This window comes from Chelon labrosus, assembly GCF_963514085.1.
Source record: "Chelon labrosus genome assembly, chromosome: 14".
NCBI lineage: Eukaryota > Metazoa > Chordata > Actinopteri > Mugiliformes > Mugilidae > Chelon > Chelon labrosus.
The window spans coordinates 27,271,376-27,287,009 of NC_140347.1; the positions used below are offsets into that span (position 1 = coordinate 27,271,376).

At 42.6% G+C, this 15,634-nt stretch overlaps 1 protein-coding gene across 1 annotated transcript in view; it reads right to left on the reverse strand.

Annotated features, from left to right (window-relative positions):
* Positions 1-425: 425 nt before the first annotated feature.
* Positions 426-15,634, reverse strand: part of nbas (NBAS subunit of NRZ tethering complex) — a 172,049-nt gene continuing 156,840 nt past the window's right edge. Inside the window, exons 51-53 of the mRNA XM_084560840.1 lie at positions 14,149-14,296; positions 12,875-13,009; positions 426-1,518 (exon numbers count right to left, since the gene is read on the reverse strand). Of these exons, the coding sequence (XP_084416966.1) occupies positions 1,243-1,518; positions 12,875-13,009; positions 14,149-14,296 (559 nt within the window). The 3' untranslated portion in view covers positions 426-1,242. The remainder of the gene's footprint in view (positions 1,519-12,874; positions 13,010-14,148; positions 14,297-15,634) is intronic.

Consider the following 15,634-nt stretch of genomic DNA (forward strand, 5'->3'; position numbering starts at 1 on the left):
TTGGATCTCTGTGGAGTTTACCAATAATAAAAAAAAAAAAAAAAAAAAAACACTTCACAAAACTGCTTTAAAATGAGAAGTGGATTTAAATGCCTGCACCAACACGCACTTGTTGTCTGGATCAGAGGTCTGTAATTATCTTGGAACAATGTGAAAACGCTGTAATTATGTCGCAGATGTTTTACGTGCATTTATTATGAGACGGATCACATCTTTATAAAACCCGTTCATTAAAGCGAGAAGTAAAACTCAGTGAAATGTTAACAGGGTCAGGTATGAAAAAAACATTGTCTTTAACAAACAATTAAAAAAAAAAAGATGTCCCAAAGATTTATAGGCGTCTGCTGATAAAACAAAATGTCACCCGACTCTGTAATTTTCCTCCAAATGAAGAAAGAACTGGAAAACGATTAAAAAAATACAATGCCTCATTCTCATTAGACTTTTCTTTATTTAAGATGTAAAAGGCGGGACAGAGTAAAAGCTTTACGTCTTATATTTAATGAAGTGAAGCACACCATGCGGACAGCATTTAGCTGTATGTCGACACACACACACACACACATTTATTCTTCATGATTACTAGTTCTTCTGCCTCTTCCATGGCGGGGGTGTCTGAGCTCCCGTACAGTATTTGTGCATCCATACACGCAGCACGGGGCAGCTGCGGGGCTAATTTGTTTAGATGGAATTAATTAGACATTATTAGGGGGAAAACAAAGGAGCAGAGGCAGGGTGTTTAACGATGGGACGTTAAAGAGGCAAACCTGTCACGGAACAATAGGCTAATATCCACCCACCGCTTCCCGGCTACTGCTCAATTACTTTATCACACAATAGGACACGGCGCACAGACACAAATAAATGCAAGCAGCCGGTGCGTTTTCTGATTAGCCCCTCAGTCTGAACATTCATTCATGACTGAGTGACGGCGGAGGTTGTGTTTCTGTATTAATGCGTGCGCGTTTCTAATTGAGCAGATTTTATACCTTCGAGGCAGACACTGCTGTTGACGTGTCTTCCATTGATGAACCTAGAACTCAATTACAGAACTAAGTGCAGAGGCATCGCCTGCTATTCTATTCTTACCTCACGCCACTTTCTTCTGATCTCAATCCAATCTAACTCCAGTCCTTTCTCAACACCTTCCCACTCTCCTTCCCTAAGGCTGCTTTATAACCGCAGTCAGCGGCCTCCCCGCAGTGCTCTTTTTCTCACATAGCGTTCCTCCTCCTGCTCCCCTCACAGCCACTTCCTGAGAACGGCCAAGGCAGAGTTGAAGGTGAACTGGGCCTGGTGAGTTCCGCGATGAGCCATCAGCAGGGAGCCCGCCTCGGCCCCGTGGCCCGCCGCCATCAGCTCAGCGGCAGCTTTCTCCACATCCCAGCCTCCCTCCTGCTGGTGGGACAGCATGTGGGAGCTGAGCAGGGGGTACAGGGCTGAGGAGACGCAGCCCACCAGGAGCCCGGCGTCTAGGAGCAACGAAAGAAGCTCGGCGTCGCAGGAGGAAGCTGTCTCCTGGAGGAAAAAAGGGGAAGAGGGAGGAAGAGTAAACACGTGTGACAACGGTGTCAGGAGAAGCTAAGTTTCCTTTTTCAAGTGCGATCACAATTTTTCATGTCTGAGAAGAACATGTTCTGAGAAAAACAGAAAGCAGAAATTCAACAACCAGTCTTACAACTCTGACAGAGGAGAAGAGGATGATTATTATTCAGGAACCCTGTGGGAGGTGGGATTCAGGCAGAAGTCTGTTTCACAATTTATCACAGGAAAGGAGACAATAGTCAATATAAGAGGATGGGAATCATAATAACAATAGGTCAAACTGTTATTATCTTTATTTTATACATAATGCTAGTTGGGAACTGGATGGGAGTCGTTTTTTCTGGGATTGGGACCAGTAGGAGTAGGACGGGACAGGAATAACAGTCCACTGCTGTGTAATCCTCTACTAACAAGGCTATCCTTTGGGAGACCTGTGCTACTCTAAACACCTACTGGGTGATTAAACACTGAGATGCTGATGAATTTGGAGTTCAAGCCAACCACAGTGGACTGTAGAAACAAGAGGCACCGTAGCTTCCTGTAGCAGTGGCAGCATTTCAAAGCTGTGTGTGATTACAGTGTTTCACGCGTGAAGAAACCTGATGAGGTCAGAGCGCCAGGTCGTGTCCTGCGTTGGCCACCGTTCCCCTGATGTGAGCATTCACACACACACAATCCCTGCTCCTCTTTTTCTGCACTTTTTTTGTAGCTTTGACAGGAAAATTCTCAGTCACCAGACCCATAAACAGACTTTTACGTAATATTTTATTCCCAGCATCCGCCCCTTTACATGATATGCAAATTCAAACAGCTAGACGTGGCTGCTGCGAGTGTTTTACAGAACACAGAGGGAAGGCGCACTGCTGCACCCCCTGCACCTGTTTGCAATCTCTATTATTAAGTCTGCGCTTGTGCAACTATACGCGCTCACGTGCACGCACATACACAGCAGGCAGCGGATCAATTATAAATGTGGAGCCCGTGTCTTCTCTCCTGTAGTAGGGAAGGTGAGCAGAGCCGCATGAATTTCCCCCCCTCACCCCCTGAAGTCTCCCATCTCTGTGCCGGCCTTGCTCCATTTATCCCGCCTTGAAGGACAATTCATCCTTAAAAGAACACAAAAGCCTTTAAAAATAAAACAAATGGGCATTAGTGTACCTGAACGTCCCACATGAGAGTTCAGAGGCATCCAGGTGTTGCCATTGACAATGACATTGTCCCCAAATGGAATCACTGATCATATATTACACATAAAAAGTTTTACCTTGCAGAAAAGAGAAAAATTGCAGCAGTAGTAGGGCTTTGAATCTGAATGGACTTACCATTATGTTTGTTACTATTTATGGTTAATTTAATACCATAGGAAAAGAAAGACTGGACATGTGACAGTTATAGAGATACAGTATGTCATGCATGACTAATAATTTAATTTCGAGAGCCTCCATTGAGAGGCAGAAACAGATGAGTCATGACAAGCCTGGCGGGTGAGAGACAACAGTGACATTTTTGAATCTCAAGACAGCGGAGGATGAGGAGGTCAGCTGGGTATAATTAATGAGAATAAAGGGAAAGAGAGAGAGGAGAGGAGAGAAGAGAGCGTTGTACAATGTATGATGAAGAAAGACGGAGGGAGCGAGCCAGAGGAGGAGAAAGTCCGACCTGCACTGAAAGCATCAGATGCATACATTTTTAAGTGCACCAACCATTTCCAAGGGCTGAAAGAACCATGGAGGAGCTCTTGAAAACGCATTCACACTCCGGCTTCAAACTTTTCAGTCTGCAGCAGCAGACAGAGTCCCAGAACAAATGGTGTACATGGGATTCCTGGAGCGGTGTTGCACGTTGACCTATTTTGAGGCTCAGTGTCTTTCGAGATGATTTAAAAAATGTATAGGCAAAGTTAGAACTAATGCACATTCCCCAGAAGGATGGGTAAGGATGATCGAATGTTTTATCTCTGCAGTATCCATCAGCCGTTTCACTGAAGAGCAATCGGCCTATTTGGGCGGACCATAATAAGCGGTTATGGTAACACTACTACTACTGAATTAAGTACTTCATCAGCTCTGGGAACAAACACTGACAACACATCGATAAAGTCAGACAAAGAGAGAAACACGAGGCTAGATGATGAAACAGGCTGCAAACAAGCCAAATGTTTAGTCAGATTATGTAAACCCCTTCATTTGGAGGTAAAACCAGTAATGTTGATAAAAATTAATCACTGCACCGCAGTAGAGGATATTTTCACTGTTTGCTTAATTTTATCGCCCTTTTGAACTTTTTCTTTAATCTCACCATATGAGCTTTTAACTTAGGAGAATGCAATTTTATTAGAAAGGATAGAAAGGGTGATCAGAACTACTACAAGATTAAAGTCTGATCTGGCCCACTAGAAAAATTTGGTTCTCCATTTGCTATATTTAAGATAACTACAAAACAAGCCCTATTTGCGTTCTGTATTTTTAGGAATTGGGAATACAACACAAGTTTATCTTCGGTAGTTTCTATCACACATGGGTTACTAAAAAAACAAGTAAGATAAATCATGCTTTTGGAATGATTTGGTACATTTTATATCTAAATCACCACGGATGCGACTTCTTGTTTCTGTCAGAGAAGGTGAGGGATTCTCAGAGCCTGCTGTGTATTTCCACCGTATCCACTCAGATTTACACTCACGTGGGGCGGGAGGTCTGGGGTCCAGATTGGCGTCAGATCTTAAACAGTGATTCCCGACTGGGGCCTGATTGATATGAGTTTGGGTTGGTATGTGATTTTGGAGGTTTTTCTAATTACTTTTTAATGCTGGTTTGAAATTAAACCAATGTGTTTTTACTCTTCCCAGTGTGACAGTGTGTGCGTTTGAGCGAGTGTGCACGAGAACACCAAATGTGTCGCTGTGTCTGCTTGTCCCACTTTCTAAAGAGTAGAGAAGCTCCATAGGCCTATCAACCCTAATGCGCAGTTTTTGCTTCTGCGTCAATTTGACGCCACAGCCATGGCGATAGGCCAGACCCTACCCAGACCCTAGCACTGTAGCCTGACGTGGACCTAGCTTGAAATGTAACTACCCGTCAAAGCGACACAGGCTGCAAGAGCTGTGATTGGTCCACTTGGTAGTAGCGTGTTTCGGTTTCGGAGATACAAACATTTGTATGACTGTATGACTTTCAGTTGCCATGGTTGAAAGTGAAGCAGGAAGTAGAAAGTGAAGCAGGAAGTAGAAAGTGAAGCAGGAAGTAGAAAGAAAAATGAACCCGACTGGCAAAAAAGACACAGCAGCGACTAGTGTTTGGGTGGCGTTTTTACAGAGCGAGCCAGACTGATGAGCGCGCAAGTATAAATGGCTCGCACCGGCGTAGGCTACGTGCTTAGATTACACCATATATGTTCCATAGAGCTATAAATTGCACTTAACCCTATCAAACATCAAATGGCTTCGTATTGGCTAGATGTGAGTAGTGGTTGGCTGCTGCAGTTTGTTGCATGATAATTTCTATGCTTCGACTGCATTGTTTTTTGGATTGTTGTTAATGACTACACCAGTTTAGGTATTCTGGGTTGGTCAAGGTAGAAATCAAAATCAATCTAATATTTTGGTCAGAAATTGTTTTTTAACAGCTTTTGAGGTAACACTGGGCTTGAAGTCTTCAGCCATTTCAGCAACAGAGCTTTAAATGTTAATTACTGGAGCTAACACACTAGACTCATGGCAGTTACATTAGTGTCATAGCTACTTGGGTTTTAACTAAGGTTTTGGTAAAGACGTTAATCTGATGAGATTAAACTCTGATTTGATTTGACCTGAGATCCAGCTACTGATTGAAATCACCTACAGTGTTCAGCTGTAATGTGGGCTCATACCTGTGAGCTTACATGAGGCTCTGTATGGAACATACGCTACATGAAGACCAGCAGCCTAAACACTCTACCAGGTGGCATCCAAAAATAACACACAGGCCATCTTTGTGTCATCTGACTGAAGTGTGACACAATATCAACCACCAGGGAGGGGAAGTACAGGTGCCAGAGCTGTGGATGCTTCAGACCGGTTTAGAGCGACGGCTCCCGTAGAAAAGCACATGCAGTGTTTGAGTACAGATTTAGAGGACAAAGATGTTGTGTTGTTGCTGTGTACTGTGACCCATGTAGGAACATAAATATCAAAACACTTCAAATAAATGCACACAAATCCTGTCTTTCCTGCGTCATTATAGTAATCAAAAAACGCAGTACATCACTCAAGCACGGGGCTGGTCCACCATGCACACACAGACACACACACACCTCCCAGGCTATTACTGTTTGACGATGTCAAGAAAGGCAGCACATTTGAGTCTTGGAGTCAGACAGATTGACAGCGGAGCTGAAAATAGATGTGAAGACACGGCTGAGATGGAGGGATGGAGGGGAATCTTGATATCAGAGCGAAGCAGATAACTTTATGTCCTTTTCACGGCATGAACAGCTCTGTCACATATCAGGCACTGCAGTCAGTCCAGTGTTCACACATACTGTAGTGAGACGGTTACGTGTAATGAAGTTTGGATGATTCCAACCAGTGCTGTACATTTAAATTCTATCTGCATCTAAAATCTTCTTATCATTCTTTTTGTAATTCAAGCCATTCCTGCATAATTTACCTCGCACTGCTTTGAAATTCTATTACAATCCTCTGTAATTAAATAACTAACTCATACTTCCAAGTGATAACTCAACACTCTAGTTCATCAATATTCACACGATATGATCATGAAACATTTTAATTTCTATTTGCTAATTGGCTCTTATCAGTCCCCTAAATATGCAGCAAGGAGACGGTTAGCTCATATAGATAGGATGTAAGGGGAAACAGCTAGCCCATCTCTGTCCAAACATAATAACAGCTGTCTGCCCCACATGCAAACTCAGTGATTAACATAAACATATATTTTGTTTCTTGAAGCAACACAAAAAGTGTAAAATAAGCGTTAACGGTTTTCCCAGAGACAGGGTTGCCGCTTTCCCCAGCCACCAGTCTTTATGCTAAGCTAAAGTAACAGGCCCACTCCAATTTTAGTTTGCTGCCTTATTGTATATAATTGTCGTCATGTTAACAAAAAGTACATCAATACATACATCTTGTGTTATTCATGACCTTAGAAGTGGAATTTTTAAACAAAGTCAGTTCACGAGTTGCGCACGCAACCCCCCATCTCGTAACCACTAACTCATAAATATCATTTAAAAGCAGAAATAGAGAGGTTGGGACTGATCTTCTAATCTAAGTGGCAATGAAGCATTTTCCAAAACTACACATGATTAATTTGTCTCATTATGAGTGTAACAGCACAATGTAACCAATTTGATTGAGCACATGTCATTTATGCCTAGTCACCAAATTTAATTTACATTTTGTGTCTTCAGTGTGAGCTATGATTAGTCAGCAAATCTGCTAAATGTGGTTCTATTTTATAAAGCAGCCCAAAGCAGCTGCACGTTACAAGGCAAACTTGCACATGAAGCGTGTTTTCTCATTCCATATGGGTGTAGGTGATGACTTCAACTTGTGGTCTGCAAATGTCTGCATGAGGAGTCACATTAAGCTGAAGACCAGAAGTCGTGTCTCATTCAGCATCTGTTTGAGCTCAGATCCTTCGCGTGAAAGGCATTTACTACGTCCTCGACTCTACAGCTACTCATCTGCTGTAACTCAATTGACAAACCAAACGTAAGGCCCTTCTTTTTCTCGCTGAGTTTTTGAATTTCCCCAACAATCTGTTCCGACCTCGCCTTTACAAACCGATAAGCGCAAACACAAAGTGATCGCGGAGGAAATACATCCGTCATGCCACCCTTTCTTTATCAAAGGTCAACAGATTTGAGAACATGAAAACTTGTCCTGGGGTGTAAGTATTTTTGTGCACAAGTGTGTTTGTGTGTGTCAGGTTAAATGCCCCTTCAAATCTGCTCCAAAGGATCAAAGAACACCCAGTCTGTCTCTTCAGACAAGTGAAAACAGGAGGCATCTTCTGTCTCACGTGAGCGTGCTCAAACTCGCAGCTGGTGTGCGCTGTGAGGGACCGAACAAACACTCAGTGTGACAAGAGAACTGACACATCAAACCGCCGCCATAAGATGTCCAACCTCCCTCCCCCTCCTGCTCTTGTTATTACCTTCTCGTCCTGTCAAAGACAGGCAATGTTGTCTTTCCTGCTCGTTTTCGGAGGCCGCTAAATGTTGCCTGATTGATCCGGTCAATTTTTCACAACCTTGTTTTCTATTCTTGCTCTGCACATCCCTCATTCCCTGTATACATCCTTCTTCTCCCTCCCTCCCTCCCTCCCTGAGCTAAACCCAGCTGAGAGTTTAATTGGAATTACCGTACACGTACAATGCCTAATGCATAATGCATGGCCAAGACTTCTTTTATCATTTAAATCATAAAGCTTCTTTGGAATGCCAGACAACACACAACTATCTCATCTCTTCCTCCTCCTCTCATCCTTTACTCTCCTCTGTCAGGCTCTGCTTCCTATCCCTCCATCCTGGCTGTCCCAGGGCTTTAGTGATGCGCCAAAATCGGCGCGCACTCACACACATACACATCAGACAGCCTTTGCTTACAGCGGCGCTTGATTGAAAGTGACAAAAAAAAATAATAAAAATAAAAGTGGGTTGTGACGCACATGAGCAAACAAACACGCGCATGCGGTGAGCAAGTCAGGGATCAATGCACTGCGTCGCAAGCAAACAGAGCCAGATTAATAGGTTCAATACGGCACCAAGGCTGTAAACAAGCCCACTTAAACAAGCAATTAGATACATAATCACTCAATCAACACACACACACACACACGGCTCGTGCCTTCTCTAAACTGGGCCAGTGGACAAGGTCTACCTGATTCTATGGAGAGTTGTTTTTAACCTGATTACGCAAACACAGAGGCACACACAAATTAAATCAAGCGATAAATGGGCAGACTGATAAGGAAGACGGAATAGGAGGATCAGTTGAATCAACTGGCCAATCATAGCCATGAGTAGGCCTGGCAGGTACCACTGCAGCCAGTGTGTTTATCTGCATGAGATCGAAGTTCAGGTTGATGTTAGCAGTTCTGTCAGTCTCTTTTGGATTTACGCAAAGTTTCCACTCCGGCAGCACCAGCCCGTGTGACTGTGTTTTTGTTTCCCTTCCTCTTTGTATATTACCCACCCCAGATGTTGACAAGTGAAGCACACAGAACATAAAAATGTGGCTAGCTCATGAGTGAAGCCCAATAAGAGCATGATGAATTTGGCGGTAGGAACCAAAGTTGTAGGTTCATTCAAAGTCGAGATGAATTAATTTTCTTTGCCTATCATCGCTACAACTGACTGAGAGTTTCTTGTTGCCACATCACTGCTAGTCTCTTCCTTTCCTCTTGTACCGTTCATAGTGAAAATGCACAGCTTGAGAATATCCCCACATCTATAAACTAAGCAGCCAAAAACATTATTTTGAGAGATTTTACATTTTACCTTTTCATACCTACAAACTGGACCAAGCAGCGCTGCAGAGAAATAAGTGACTGCTGTTTTTATTAAATATCCATTTAAGCAGAACATTGTAGCCTTCAAGTGCACATTTGAGACAGTTTTACAGGGTTCTTGTTTTTAAAGAAAGATAAATGTCACCGGAGAGAAAGCAGTTTAACCAATGTATGTAGTTAATGTTCACTTGTAATAGTAATTCATGTTTTTGTTTTACAAAATCCTGACGGTAATGAAACTGACTTTGTTATCATTGAAAAGTGCACCTGTGCTTTGTGGGAAACTAAACCTTGAGCAAAACGAAGCTGGGACAAATCTCGACTACATTTGTGTATGAATAGAGCTGTGTCTACGTGTGGACTGAAAGCTCATTCGTATTGACAAATCTTATCAGTCTCTTATCTTATCTTTGCGTTAACTCCTGGCACCCTCCTCCTCCTCCACGGTTCATGCATCATCACCATGAGTAGCAGGGTGGGAAATGAAGGACATGCAAGGGAGGAACAGACAGGAGACGCCATAAGTGGCAATACCCTGAATGCTGGGCTCCCAAAGTAGAGAAATAAAAGCTCTAAGTGCGTATTTCTGCATTTAGAGTACATCCGCTTCTTCATTACCTACTCTCTACTCCTTCTTTGTCTCCCTTTCAAATCATCTGCACTACTCCCACTCCTTTCTTCCCTCCTTTAGTTCTCCAACGCCCACTGTGGTGTGCGGTACTTAGCATACCCACCACATCGCCACAAAGCAAGACACACTAAACGTGAAAGGGAAATGAACACATATTTCACTACAGCTAAATAAATTACTTTTTCTCATTTACTTCTCGTGTCAAGTGGTGGTTCTATGGCGCCATTTTAATTAAAAATTAATCTTGGGTATTAATCTTTTTTTAATCATAATCTCAGGGGCATCTCCTCTATGTTAAAAAAAAAAAAAAAAAGCATGTTGACGGAGAGGAAAACAATGTGAACAGCAATCTGTGACATCAGATACAGAGCAGAGAGCCAGGAGACGCACACAGGCAGGGCAGCGCTTGAAGATAGCACCTGCCGATCACTCAGAGTGGCATGTGATTTTCACAGCGGTGTGTTGAGAAATTTTACGGTGCACTGTGGCCGAATGAACCCCAGGCTGGTTAATGTTGCAACTAATTAGGCGCGACACTTAGGAAACCTTTTGTGCTGCAATTTTGGAACTCGATGTGACAAAAGAGCAAACCTCAGTGAAATGCTTGAATGTAGCAGTCAATTAACAGTAGTTAAAAGAGAGACGTTATAAAACAGAGACCACTTAAAGAATCCTGAGTAGAAATCTACAGGAAACTCTGTAACACCAGAGATGGCCCCAAAAAGCTAATTGTCTGCTTTATAACCAATGAACCGGGAAACGGCAGGGCAACATCTTGTTGTTGCACCGAGGCCAACGCACCATTGGGGTTCATGACAGTTTCTGCTATATACTAGACAGAGCAGTAAGACTTCTTATCTAGTTTCTGACTGTGCCATGAATGAAGCAGGTGATTGCTGTGGAAACGTGTGCATGTATAGTGGAAAAAATTCACCCGGTGTTATTTTGTTTCCATCAGATTTCATTGGTTTATTTTATCCAATCAGTTTGTACGCCCTGGTGACCACTGAGGTTGCGGTTATCGTTCCCTCTCCAATCATCCAGGTCTTGTTAAACCAAGATAACTGCCTGAGGCTGTTACTAAAATGCTGCTGAATGTCTACGGTACAGTATGTTGTCAGCTCCAGTCCGTTAGTAGCTCTGATGGCATGCCTCTGAGTGCTGTCCTCTTCTATCAACTCAACTTTGGTGAAGTGCAAGCCATAAGTTAGAATGCACTATATAATAATTAAAAAGTTCATTTACATTAAAATATGACTCAACATTGCTGTGCTCAAGTTCCAGTAGCATGTTTTTGTTATTGAGGATGATCCACGAACCTCCCAAAATTTTAATGGAAACTACTTGCTATCAAAGAAACGGGCCTTGAGGAAAAAGGTGACAGACTGGCATGTGGATTTTCCACAGTAACCAGGAAATTACTTCTGTAAGCACAAGCTGCGTTTGAATTTTTCAAAGTCATTTTTCAACACTGGTGAGACGACAAAAACTAAATTCAATACACCTTTATTGTACTGTGTGGAGGCAGAACTCAGAGATGGAGATATCAAAGCTCTGACAGATAAAACTCTGTGAATAGACACCCCCACATGAATAAAAGAAAATCTTTTATTCATTCCAAAAAAGAAATACAGAAACACTGTACATCTGTTCTTATCTTAAAGTTTTTAGCTCTTAAACTCAGCGTGTGGAAGCTGTAAGAGTCACTGACTCACTACAGCAACTAAGTACCACCACCGACGCAGCAGTTTCTTTGTCAGTGTCATTATAAAATGGAGTACAGGCCGATTTATTCAATTACTGCTGGCTGCAGGAACTTACTCACATAAAAGTGATTATGATGAGAAAATAGGTATTTCAATGGCAGATACCCTGACTTGGAGTATCACTGAGCTAACTTCCATTCTTTGTTAGCGTGCACACAACTTCAACAACAGCAAAACAAGCGCCAGGGTAAAAGCACACACACTCATGCAACAAAACCAAAGCTGGAACTGTTGAAGAGAATCACACAGGCACCAGGCGCACACGGAAAAACAACCACTCACATGCTAACAATTCCACAGCGAGCAGCAAGCCGGCACATTATCAGATGTAAAACATGTAAGATAATTTCTCTCTGTCGCTCCCGATGTTATCTTCAGGTGAACACTATTCTGTGCTGCTCTGAACATGCCCCTGTTCATTCAGCTCTCAGGTGGCAAGATTATGTCTCAAAGCAGCGTGACACACTACCCATTCATTCATCCAGTCTCTAACCCGCAAAGCTTCATCGGCGCTCTATACTTCACCCTTGATCCGTCTAACTTTACATTTTTATACGCTGTCTTTGTAATTTCCCTTCCCTTCCAATTTCCCTTTCTACACCAATTCCACCTCCTTTTGATTTCCTGTTGCCACCTTTAAATCACATATCACTTCTCTTACCACCTCCGACACCTTCCTTCCCCTCAGTTCCGTTGTCTTTCCACTGACGTGTAAGAGCAGCGGTACCAATATAGGACCTTGATCGTTTCATTTAATAGAGGCTCTGTCATTTAATAGTGAGGCTTTCTCTTATCTGATCCAGTAACAAAGAGAGGGTCTGCTGGGTCTGAGAGGCCTACTTTGTGACAACTGCTTATCAGATTGGAGAAACGTTGGAGAGCGGCCCACAGAGTCTGCAACGATTACTCCTCTTATCTGATTGCGGCTTCCCAAAACTAGAGGACAGCTAGCAAGTGGATGAATGTTGGCTTATTTGAACGTTGAAATTATTTTGTACAACTTAATTTAAACTTAATTTAAATGAAGATGGCTTATAAGGGAATAGAACAGATGTTTTTTTTAACTGAACCTGTGTTGCAGTCTTTATACAGTATACTGTATAGCCTTGGTAGAATAGAATTACCGCCTGTATTCCTGCCTCAACCACTTGGTTCTAGTGTGTCTATTCAGACTCATATAATATGCGGTATGTCGTGAATTCCCTCTCTGGATTATCCTGAGATTTCGAGTTTATGAGTTATGGTCCACGATGTGTTTTGTGAGGTCGTTCCTGAGACTGTTGAAGCCATCTGTTAAGCAAAAGTGACAAACATGGAGCAGGAACCGCAGCTCTGAAAGGCCGTGAACTCCACTTTTCACTTCTTTTTTTTTTTTTGGTCTGTATTCGATCATGGATAACGAAGACCGTGTCACTTACCGCGCTCATGCTGTTGATTTGCTCCAGAGTCAGCTGCAGCAGTTGCTCATCACCGCTTTCAGACATCAGCTTGAGCGCGGGCTGCTGGAGGCTCGGCTGGTTTTGGAGCAGCAGGGTGGCAATTTGTCTGATGCACTGGAGAGGAAGAGAAAGTGAGGGGAAAGGTGGGGAGAAGGATAGATGAATGGATAAAAGTGCAGATGAAGGGATGAAAGGAGAAAATCAAAGGTGGGATGAAAATAGGGAGAAAACAGGAAGGGTGAACAAAAGGCGAGGGGTGGGGGGCATTGGACGGAGAAGGTTAACTGATGTGCATACAGTGCACAAATGCTCATAATACCTTTAAACAGGCTCACACACAAACACATGCACACACCAGACACACAGTCCTGTTGCAGTCCCATCCGGTAATGTATGGATATCACAATGCAATCTGACTCCCCCATGCTCTGGCGGTTTCATTCCAGCAGATTCAAATTAAAGCTGTTCCGAACAGAGTAAAAGGCCTCCTTCTGCACCTCCCACCCCCTTCCCACACTAATATTAGACAGCCGGGCGGACACTAGACTATTCACACTGAATAGCATTAGCGCTAAACTAATATCACAGTCAGCTGGGCCTGGACATACAGAATGGCATTTGGCTTACCACTTGCACGGTGCTCAGTGGGGCGTGAACAGCATTAGGGGCCGTCAGATATCAAAGTGCGCCTTGTGCATATAGTACATTGCCAAAAGCACTGAGCTGATGCCAACATGTTGCTGTGGGTTGTGTGCTTAATAGCCGTAGGCTCCCTATATGAAGACACGGGCTAAAATGCTAGCGCTGCAGTGTGGTTCCACTGAATGCGAAGTAGCTAAAGCCAGCTTTGTGATAAATGTGATAAAAGATGAAGTCAAAATGTGTGTGAGCCAGATTAACCTTGGTTTAAAATTAATTATGGCTTTCCTAGTGGTATTCATTCATTTGCATATGTTAGAAGAAGAACAGAGCGGTGAAACTAAACTGAAATATAAACTGTAGTATAAATATGGGTATAAACTGTCATGGAAGAATAGAAGAATCTGTCACATAATCTGTTGAAGAAATGTGAGTATAATCTGTTTTAGAAGTGGGTGTTTTGCGTGGGAGGGGCTGTTGGAGGGGAATTGTCTTCCGATTCTAATATCATAATGAATAACACACAGTTAGGCCCATATACAGAGATATTATGGTAAAAAGATGAAGCACGCACAAAACATTCACAAATAATTATACAGATTGTTGCTCATTACCTGTGCTGGGAGCTTGTGTTTCGTGTTATAGAGGGATCTCACCATGGTGACAACCTGCTGACCCAGGTCTAATTTGACCTCCGACCCCTGGCAGCGGGTCAGCAGGGCCGAGGCTAGCACCACCCACGGGTTACGTTCTGACTCTGCCCTGGAGACAAAGAGCAAGACAAGACTTTTAAATATGAGCGTGCATGTTGGCGTGCCATCCTCTGAGGAACATGAAGAGAACGCACAGTTGTAAATGCCACAGAAAGTACAGTATGTAGCAAACATCTGCCTTTAATAGTGTCTTTTTGACAACAGAAGTATAACACACAGTGTGCTCACCTGGAAGGGTTATATGCAGAGAACATATTCCATGTATGTGCGTACATGCAAACGTACATGCAAACGTACATGGCAAATAACGCTGATATGATTTGATTTCGATTTTTGAATAGTATAAAATTATGACACACCATTTCTTATCTTTTACCATCTTTGACATCACACGATATTATTATATTACTGAGGATGTTCACAGCAAATTGGGGGGGACGGTTTAGGAATTACAAGTCTATAATTGCCAGCCCCTTTCTTTGTCAAAGGACAATTGAGTCTAAAAGCTCTTCTGTGAACAGGTTTAGAATATTTCTTTATCAGTTAAAGAGTTTAAAGGTCTGGAGTGTAAGTGTGGTATTTGTATTTGAAAGAATGGATTTGAGCATTTCAAAGGAACTCTCAGAGAGATAGCAGTAACATTTGGATTGGCCAAAACAACAGTTTGGTACATTCAGAAAGAAAAGAAAAAACATTGTAGCCAAGGGACGAACACTGCCCAGAACTAAGGCTGATTATTATCATCCATATCGTCAATACTTCATGAGAACAAGTACAGAGGGTTCACCACAAGGTGAGAAAACAATAACTATAGAAATATCACACTAGATATTGCCTTAAAAAAAAGACTGGAACAACATTCTTTAAAAATTTAAACTAATATTTGAGAAGGTTTGAAAAGGCTAAAAAAAACAAACACTGTGGAGTCTAATATGTGGTGAAAGTTGAGTTGACATCGCTCACACGTAAAAACACAGTAGAAAGTAATGCTTTGCAGCAATGAAATCTATATTCTTGACCTGAATACATATTGTAGCGTTTCACACAAAAGAAGCTATTAGGCTTTTCTGAAAGGTAACTGAAGCTTGAACAGGGGCTACTGTCGGTCGTAGCCCGCTTTAACACTATAAACACCGTCAGTCTGACACTTCTGTTTTGCAGACTCTCACTCGGCAAACTCTCAGCTCTGCTCATAAATGCCGTCTCTCACATGGTGCATTAACTGACATCAAGGGCAAAAAAACATCCACAGCAACAATAGAGAGCCGAAGTCCCGCCCCTCTACTTCCGGGTTATGGGACCAATCTTTCGAAAAAATATGAACGGCAGTCTATGGAGAGATCATAATTATTTTTTGGTCCCGTTCGAATTGTGGCATGAATTTCAC